Source organism: Phocoena phocoena, chromosome 16 (genome assembly GCF_963924675.1).
Source record: "Phocoena phocoena chromosome 16, mPhoPho1.1, whole genome shotgun sequence".
Classification (NCBI taxonomy): domain Eukaryota; kingdom Metazoa; phylum Chordata; class Mammalia; order Artiodactyla; family Phocoenidae; genus Phocoena; species Phocoena phocoena.
The window spans coordinates 2771822-2781624 of record NC_089234.1 but is presented as its reverse complement, the minus strand read 5'-3'; the positions used below and the strand labels follow the sequence as shown (position 1 = coordinate 2781624).

The window sequence follows — 9803 nt, the reverse complement described above, 5'->3', positions numbered from 1 at the left end:
CCCTTGGTTTCGGGTCTGTGAGCCGGTGACATTGGTCGTACCCTGAGCTCCAGCTGATACTGGGCCGGACAGACCAGTTTCCATCTCGCAGCCTGTCCAGGTGGCCTGGCTGAGCCAGGCCCCTCGAGCCCTGGGGCACGTGCCCTCCTGACTTGGCTTGGAGGGAGGTATGGTGGTTCTCACTCCATCCAGATGGCCTCGCTCACTCTTCCTCTCTCTCTCTCTCACTCTCATTAATCCTGAAGGTCTCTGAAGCCTAGATCAGGGGGAAAAGCAGAGGGTTTGGGGACAGGAGACTTTGTTTGGCATCGAGCCCTGGTCCTTCCAGCCTTGTGACCTTGGGCCGGTCACCTGCCCCCTGCAAACTGAAGTGTTGTCACCCGAGAGAGGGGAGCCAGATCCAGCACAGAGCCCCATGGGTCTGCCAAACAGGATCCTGTGACAGGTGTCCCTCGACCCTCTGGTGCCACATGTGGGTGAGGCACGGTGCTTATCTGCTATTTGGAAAGGTGTTGGGTATTCTGCTCGCTGAGAAATTGTATTTTAAGAGGTGGTTTCTGAGGAATCTTGAATCAAGTGATGTTCACTTCCGTCCTGAAGTAGTGCCTACCCCGATCTCGTCCGGAGCCCCATCCTTCCGACACACCCAAACTAAGTCCCAGATGCTCGGTGGTTCACCGCAGCCTCGACCGGGTGCCCTCGATGTAGAGATAGGAAGGTGAGGAAAGCACGGCCTTGGCTCGTCCTCAGAAGCCTCAGAGTCCTTCCAGGGTACAACAGGAGACCCCTGGGAGGCAGCAGCTGTAGAAGCCTCCCTGGGAGAACTCCCAGGGCAATCTGTGCTCAGGAGTGAATGCTTGGGCTCCGACTGGATGGCCAAGTGGGACTGGCCGCGTTTTCTCTCCACCCCACATCGTAAGCTCTTGGGGTGTAGGGCACACTCCACGTGGCTGCACGTGGGGTGGCACAGAGCAGATCCAGGGCGTGGCAGGTACGAACCAAAACTCACTGCAATCCCAAGAGAACGTGTCTCTGTTGGCCGCCCTCAGCGGATCATGACTGCAGACCTAGAAGTCATTGTGGGTTCCACCGAGGATGTCCCCGGGTTAAGCTTCAGCTGGACTCAGAGCTGACGGGCACCTGCTGCTGTCGTGGGTCCACTTTGCCGGACCCGGGCGGTGGGGAGACCGCGTCTGAGTCTGCACGGGGTCCAGAGCCGCTCTGTTTGTCCCCAGGCCGGGGGCTGGGAGCCATGTGCGTGCTGGCTCCCCAGCCCCGGACCGGCAGCGCCGCTCCCCGTGAAACCCACAGCCCTATACTGGGGATGACAAATGACCAAAAAATCAATTTGTAATCTGATTGGAGGTTTTTGATTTCCTCTGATGAGTTTAAATTTCATTAAAAGCAACCTTATTCCAACATAAAAGGAATCCTTGAAGGGTAAAGCAGGGGATTGTCTCACCGAGTATAAAGCATCCCGACTCTTTTGTGTGATTTATTCATCGCGTTAATTGTGAGGGCCAACCCAGGGTGTCCGTTGGCAGCTGTGCCGTTATCAGGGCCTGGGATCGGCCGGGCGGGCTCAGAGCACAAGGACTCACATTCAAAACTCGCTCTTTGGCATATTGACACTTGAGTTATCAACAACTCTTATTATCTGCTGGGAGGGAGCTGGCAGCTCCTGGGGACAGAAGGAGCCACAAACCCCGCCACAGCCGCCCCTCTGCATTCTCTTAATTGTGTGTATTCTCTGGAAAAAGTGATCATCGCAGCCTCTTGTCTTGATGAGAAATTGACATTTTCTGAGGACTTCTCTGGGTGCCGGGCGGGGAGATAAGGCCAGGGCTGTTTTGGGGGAGGGTGGGCGCCCCTCCTTTCAGGGGCCTCTTTATTGCCCCCGTTGACCCGCTTGATGAGTATGGATTTCATGAGGTCTTTTTCAGCATTTGAACTATAAAAGGTTCAGAACGACACCACCCCTTATAGACAAAAGATAACCTTGCCCTTTGAATATATCGATTCTTTATTAACTAGGCTGTTTAATGCAATGAAATGAGGCATTAGATTGAAGCCCATTTCAAGTGCTTTGAATAATCTTTAAAAGCTTGGAAGACCCTGGAAGGTGGCCTGACAATAATTGGCACACATTTGGAGAGAATGCAGTTCTCAATTCGGATTCAAAACACAAACATAGAATAATTTCCCTCCCCGCTGGTCACAGGGCCCAGGCAAGCAGCTGCCACGCCCCTGAGCAGGCATCGCTGGCACCGGCTCAGAGTGGGGAAGGAGGTGAGGTTGGTCCCCAGCACGCAGGGGAATTGGGGGGGGCGGGGGCTGGCTGCAGCCTTGTACCCCATGAGCCTCTTTCTTCGCTGTCTCTTTAAGGCTGAAACGAGAATGCAGTCAGAGAAACCTGATTGTCATTGACAGGAGAAAAAGGTATTCACAAGTTTCTTTATGTTTTGGATAATGATTCCCTGTTTTGCTCGGCAGAACAAGTAATTAAGATGACATTTGTGAGTACTAATTTGGATCACACTTATGTGTATGTGTTGGAGAGCTGCAAGCCAAAACATGCAAAACCAGCCTTTCATTGAGGAGCAAATGAAAACTACAGAATGAACCGGAGCGGTGCTGCTGAAAAGGCACAGGAGCTGAGCACAGCTGCAAAAATCAGAGCCCCGGTGCTGAGGGCACATCTCATTAGAGCCCTGCCGTTGGCCACACCTCCGTGCGGCCCAGGGGCAGCCGCAGTGCATGGGGTCTGTCACACCACGGCCGTGGACCTGCTGTTGGCGACGGTGTCCCTCAGGTCAGGGTTCAGTGGCACTGGTGTCCGGAGCCCTGGTGCCTGCCCGTCCGACCGGAGCTTTCTGAGCTGGATCTTGTCCCGGTGGAGCACGGTGACAGGGACAGAGGAGCACATGTCTGGAGTAGCCAGAATGCTTGCCCTCTACCTGCCAGTCCTCCAGTTCAGAGGCAGGGGCTGAGGCAGGAGGGCCTGGAGCAGGGGCGGGGGTGACCAAGCCCCCAGCGAGTCTCAAGACTGTCTATGGGCCACAGTGCTGCTGCTGTGGCCCCCAGGTCTGACCCCCAGTCGTGTTCTGATGTGCCGGCGGGCGTGCAACACACGTACAGGTGGCCCCTCTGGGGACCAGAGGCGTCTGAGTAACTGCAAGGAACTCTCCTTGCAGCTTAGATGAGCGTTTGAGGGCAGATAACCTTGGAGAAGGTTCTTCTATGAACCGTTTTCATCCTGGCCAAGAGAGCTCTGGGCGTGCAGATCAACCCCACCCACCCGGCCAATGTAACTGTTGCGTCTTGAGCAAAGCCATTTTAATAATCAAAACAGATCAAATTACCCAAAGTGAAATTCACAGACAAGAAATACTTTAATTAAATATTGTGTAAAATGAACATTTTTATAGTTAAATATCTGAAAAAATGTACAGATAAAACAATCTTATTGTAGGGTTTTTAACAGTAAAATCTACCATTTAGTGGAGCGCTCAGTTTTGAGACGATGAAGCCATGAGGGCGACTAATTAATCTAAAACACAAACCAAGTGCAGGGACAAGGAGACTTGCGAATGTCCTTAACGTGTACACGTGAGCTCATTTTTAGGTCAAACCCTTACTTATACAAAATAAAACGGAGGCATCAGAGTTCCAGAGTGACTCCTCAGGCTGGTCGCAGGGCCAGAGTGTGACCCGCTAACCCCTGGGGACGTTCTGATGCTTTGATTTAGTCCCTTGAATAGACACTTTCTTAAGTCCTGCGTTGTTTTGTTTTGGTTTCTGTCAAGAAAAAATTTTTAAGTCCCTCCTCTTTGTTTTAGATTTGATTTCTGCTGCAGTTTGCAAACCGTTTGCTGTGCTGTGTCTGCAAAGGGAAAAAAGAAACGACCCTCTTGGTCTCACGGCAGGTTTGGCACTAACAGGTGCAGTGTCTGAAGGAGGTCATTATCCAGTTTAAAAAGTACAGACAGTGCTGCTGGGTTCTGACCACAAAAAACGTATTGTTAAAAAGGAATTTTAAACGAGGGGTGATTGTGGGTCCCCTGAAACCTCTCTGAATCGGAGGTGGGCTTGGGAGGACACAGCAGAACCAGATGCGGAAAGGAGCGACACGGGGGGTCTCCGGGCTTGTGCGTGTGCGTGTGTGTGTTTTACGCCGTAAATCTCCACATGAAATACTGAGTAACAATTGTGGGGTAAGCCTGTGATCAAACAGCACAGAGGTTCTCTAGAGAAGTCCACTTTTAAGGCATCAGAGAAGTTAATGTGGCAGACATTTTCATTAAAACATCAGAAGTAAATTTTATTTTAAACTTTAGGCCTCTGAATTTTTCCAGTAAACACAGTTCAGCTATGTGGCAAAGTCATGGGTGGCAGCTAAAATGACTTTTTACATTCTATTCTACAAAAAAAATAAAAGGAGGACACAGCCCCAAACGGTGTCGCCTCTTCGTGGCCGCTCCACATGCACGGAATCTACGAGGGTTTGTCACAGCGGGTGGCCCCGTTTTGTTGTGACTGTACAACGAACTTTTTTTTTCTTCAAAAGTATTTGTTCAGATAACTTAAAAATAATATAAAAATAAACAATGAATTTGACTTTTCCTCAAAAAAAAAACAAAAAAAAGGACGGAAAGTCTAAACAAACAAACAATAGCAAATTTTGGAAGTACAAATGAAATGCAAGGATGTTGGTTCACTGAACGAAACAGATCAAACAGTTCTTGGCTTTAATGCTCTTCCCCAGCTGATATCACAACACCAGGCCATGATCAAAAACCAACGCAGACAAGAAAAAGGAACCGAAAATGGTGGGAAAAGCAGTGTACAAAATTTCAAAGATAAATACAGTATTTATAATTGATATGTTACAAAATAAAGTCCCTTAGCAACAGCAAGTGTTCATGGAAAAGTAAGTAAGTAAGTAAGTGTTGAATGGAGACCATTTTATTCCTTATAAGACGCATAAGGAATAAAACTCGTTTTTTTTTCTAAATATTTAAGTGGATCTGAAAAAAATTCAAGACAAGTGTATAAATATTTAGCTACAACTTTGGCAAAATCACAAAAGTCTACAATTTTATAACCACATACAAAACACATCAGGGAAGAAGGATCTAGAAGTCAAAAGGACAATTTCTGGTACAAGAAACATGGACCTCACAGTAGCCTAAGAATGCAATAGTATACAGTGCTAGCAAAAGTTGAAAAAAATGTCGCAGATCACACTTGCTTAACAGGAAGCTCTAGCAGTGGGAGAATATTTTAACCAACAGACAGTAGCATTTTTTTTTTTTTCCTCTGTCAGTGTGCTTGTTGAAGGCAAGAGAATTCAATATCAAAGTTACAATTTCTAACTACAATAAGTTACAAAGTTCCGTTTCATTAAGATGAAGTTAGTTAAGCAACGATAAACCCTCCCTCCCCCCCTGCCACCCCAATTCTCCTACTCATGTAGTCTTCCTTTCTTCCAGTTTGATGGCTCAGACCTCCTTGGCCCCCTTTTGTCACCACAAAAAAATATTTCACATTATAGAGATACACAACCATTGTGAATCTAAGTATGAGTGAGTACAGAAGAATGTTTGGAGGCGTTTTTCATCAGTGTTTCGTGATCATCGAATGGTGCATTCACAAAGTTTCTCCCAACACATAGCAAGTACTAGACACAGCCAAGACGGAGTCAGAAACTTTATACAAAATAGGCATCGCTTTGTTCTCCTTATTCTTCAGGACTGAGAAATGTGAAAATATGAGAAGAGTTCAGTCAATAAAATGGAATTGTTCGTGAAGAAGTACGTCGTTCGTGTGTGTGTCGATTGTTAATAGTTTAAATAAAATCTTTAAACAACGTCTCTTGTGGAATTTCAACCGCTGCTGATGTACTGAAGACACGGTCTCCATCAGCACCTCTTACGTACTAACGTGTCCCCTGAAGTCCGTCCTTGGATGCTGGGCGCGGCGGAAGGTAACAAGCGCCCCTCACATTGGCGGGACTACCAGCCCAGACATAGCTGCAAGAGAGAGGGGGCAGGTCAGGGGCGCCTCTCACCGGGGTGGGGGGCTGGGGGGGCCCTCCCTGGGCTTCGGTCGGCAGTGACAGTGGGTCTGCACGATCCTCCATTAACCAGCCGTGGGCTCGGTTAAGGCACCTACTTCAGGGGGTGTGGGGTGCTCGTGGGGGACAGGTCCCCGGGGTCCTCGCCTCAACGGCCTCACGTGGCAAAGGGAAAGGCTCTGGCCTTTCCGGGTGTGAAAGGGCCGCTGCCCACACACGTCAGTGGCTGGCTTACAGCAGACGGAGGCCCAGACCCCCCCGGAGGCCACCTCCGTCGACAGATGCCGAACCAACCCGGTCACTTCTGTGACGCCAGCCAAGGCCAGCTCTCGGGCCGCTGGGACCCGGGCACAGCTCTCGCTCCCTAAGTCAGTCAAACTGGACACACCTCGGGTTCCCCTCTGCTCTCAGCCCCTGCCTCGGACCTTCCGCTGACCGTTCTGTATCGTAATGGTGAGTCGCGGACCTGCCAAGATCAAAGCCACTCACAGCCCACCTGGTTGCAATCTCAGGGCCAAGGGCCCTCAAGAGACACAAGTCACAGCTCCACCGTAGGGAGCGCGTCCTTCCTCTTCTTGGAGGGAAAGAGAAACTTGGGCCAAGATGCCAAGTGCAGCAGGCGCTTCCCAGTGACCTCTGGGTACAGATGTCATCTAAAATCTGGTAACTTTAGTGTTGTTCAATTTTTGCCAGAGTGATCATTCTCATTAATCTATGTAGAACATATTAATACATCTGTTCACGTAGTGACGGGAGCTTCAATTTCTCAGTTCGTTAATCTCAGCGCTATTAATTTATCTCCGACTCACCGTTACAACTTTATGGCTTGGAAGACCTGTGTGTGTACACACGGCTTACGTGGCGCCACCTCTCAATGGGCCCTGGCACCGAGTGGACGGCGGGCAGGGCCGTGGCACCCGGCCACCTGCCTCTTAAGCACCTGTGGTCTGGTGACCGCTGCTGGCTTGCAGGCCAGTCGGCGGCCCTTCGGGGCTGGGCGTCCCTCTCACGCTAACAGGTGTTGTGCAGACAATTATTTCAAATCACTGATACCTTTCCAGTTCCTTTTTTGAGCATTAGTTCATCAAAGTGAAATATGCCACCGACTTCACAAAAGGGCCAGTTTGTCTTCTCCACGGTAGCGTCCTCAGCACCCAGCAGAGAGCCTGGCACATAGTAGGCGCTCAGTAAATACTGGTTGAATGGATTCATTTTTTTTAAAGGAGTAACTGGATTTGGTTTTCACCGGGAGGAGCATATACCAAAGGTGGTGTCTGAAAGAGGCCAGATGACGGCCACTTAATTAATTTCAGAGCCTGTGGGCCTCAGTCAGTCACCGAGAGCCACGTGCAAGCTCACGGGGCCTAGGGGCCCTCACGCAGCCCCGCCTGCCACTCGCACCACCGGCCACTGCCCAGAGGGCCCCAGCACTGGGCGGGCGCTGGGTGCCCGCTCCGCGCAGCCCCATCTGTGGGCACCTGTGCCAGGCGGGGCCTCCCGCTGCCCTTGGGCGGGACCTTCTCCCTCTCGCGTCTTTGAAGGAAATCTCCTGGAAAACCAACTCCCGTGCAGCACTGGTGCACGTGCCCTTCCGAGGAAAACACAGCCTCGTGCGCCCCGTGGTCCGTTAGACCAGGTTGAGAATAAAGGCTCAGGCTCGGGACAGTGAGAACGGGCCAGTTTCGAGGTGGGCGCTGCAGGCGGCACCGTGACCCACCACCCCAGGCCTGAGGCTGTCCCACTGCCCTGTGAGTCAGGGGAGCGACAGGCTTGCACCTGCCCACACTCTCGGCTGAACGGGACGCAACCTGGGCCCCGCTGCCTTCACCACGGCCCGTTTTCCTTCCCTTGCGGGTTCCACTCCCTGCAGGTATGGGCCGCTTTACCGTGAGGACACTTAAGTCATGTTGGAAGGATGAGGAAACGGGTTTCATCCACCAAGAGGAAGAATCCGGTTGTGGGGACTGAACGGGGCGGGGGGGGGGGGGTCGTCTCCAGGAGCACCAGGTTGGGGGGTGGGTGTCGCACTGTGGCAGACGAAGGAGAACATGCAACAGCCAGGGCCGCCCTGCCGGCAGCCCGCGGGTGGGCCCGGGGGAAGGTCGGAGCTCCCGCCCCCCCCAGGGAGAGCCCCTCACTCCAGCCCTGCGGCCCAGCCTGGCCTGCCCCGGGGCCCTCCAGGCGCTCCCAGGCCACGGCCTCAGGCCAGCGCGCACCCTCACCTTGCAGTCCGTTCCCGTTGGCGCTGGTGCAGGAAGGAGGAGGGGAGGCTTGGGGCCGGACCACGGGCGCGAAGGCGCTCTTTTGTTTCACTGCAGAGATGACATTGGCAGGTGAGAATGAGAAAATGCCGTGTGTACTGCTACAGTTTGAAGGGAGGGTGACCGAAGAGGCTGCCATGGTAGGGCTGGACGGCACTACTGCAACAAAGCAAACATGGTCAGGACGCGCGACGCCGGGCACGGCCACACGACAAAGAGAGCTCCAGGGCCTCGCCTGGAGCGTCGGGCCAACAGAGCAAGCACGAGATGTTTCTGGCTTGGCCACTCTCTGGATAACAGGCAAACTCTCGCGTTGGACTTTTCGTTTCCAATTGGGCGGCCCCATTTGGTGCCGATTTTGTTTGGGTTTCCAATGTGACCGCGTGGGGCCCGTTTTAGGTCAATTTACTGTCGTCACGTGGACGCCCAGCCTCCAGAGCCACCCTTCCTTTTATCCAGTAGCTCACACCACAGAACATCCAAGCAACGCACACATTTGACTTTGCAGCGAATATGAATCTGTGTGATGACGGGTGACAAAAACAGACACTTACTGCCGTAGGGAGAGTTAGCGGAGGAGCCATTAAGAAATCCAGGCGAGCCCGGGACCCCTAGATTGGCCATGGCGCCACTTCCATATCCATTCATGCTAGTGCTGACTGTGCTGTAATTGGACTGCTGGGGAGTACTGCTGGGGACGTATCCTCGCGGGGACACGCTGCTTGTATTGCGACTGTAGCCGACTGCTAAAATCCCCCCCCGGCCAAAAATAACATTATTATCAGGGAGAGACACTTGGGGGGGGGGGTTTCCCCGCAAACCTCTATCATCTATTGAACGCTTTTAATTGACCGTATGCTTTCCTCCAGCCCCAGCGCCTCTCGCCAGCTCAAATAACCTTGTCACGCCAGCCCTGCTCGAGCATCCTCGCCGAGCCCCGTCCTGTCTCCGGCGGCCTCGGCAGCCGGCCCAGGCGCACTTCGATCTAACCGTCAGCGGCTTTCACGTTCCTCTTTAGAAGCAATTATCAACGGCGCGATTCCTGGGCCGTCCCCCCGCGCTAGGTGAGCTTTCGGCCTCTGCAGACCTTCAAATGCCACGGCTGACAAGGAGAGCTGCTTGTGGCCGTAAGTCCCCAGGAAAGGCTGTCCTGGGGCCTTCGTGTCTACGGCTGCTATTTCTGTCGGCGTGGGGAGGGGAAGCAGGAGCCTCGCTCCCGCCGTGGGGTGAGGGTGAACGGAAGCCGAGCGGCGTACGGGGAGGCGTTTTCTGAGATCACGGCCTGCACGGGCTTTAGAGCAGCCGGAAAAGGATACGGTGCGGGTGGGGAGCCGGCGCTTCTCTCCGTGTGCTCCTTCCAGTCTCAGAAACCAAATCCCACCCCCACCCCTGTGTAGCGCATCCAGGAAGGGTCGGCGGCTCCCTACGTCACGGCTCTCCTAGGGCTTATCCCAGCCTTTCCAGGA

The 9803-nt window shown here is 52.6% G+C and overlaps 1 protein-coding gene across 12 annotated transcripts in view; it reads right to left on the bottom strand.

Moving 5' to 3' along the window:
• Positions 1–6000: 6000 nt before the first annotated feature.
• The window catches only part of EBF3 (EBF transcription factor 3), a 114551-nt gene continuing 110748 nt past the window's right edge, over positions 6001–9803 (bottom strand). For 5 of the 12 annotated variants that reach the window (XM_065894538.1, XM_065894539.1, XM_065894541.1 and 2 more), the window contains 3 exons: positions 8892–9080; positions 8299–8496; positions 6001–6032 (listed from right to left, as the gene is read on the bottom strand). In XM_065894538.1, coding sequence (XP_065750610.1) covers positions 6001–6032; positions 8299–8496; positions 8892–9080 — 419 coding nt within the window. Of the gene's footprint in view, positions 6033–7129; positions 7243–8298; positions 8497–8891; positions 9081–9803 lie in introns of all 12 variants that reach the window. The other 7 variants (XM_065894540.1, XM_065894543.1, XM_065894545.1 and 4 more) reach the window with 4 other exon arrangements.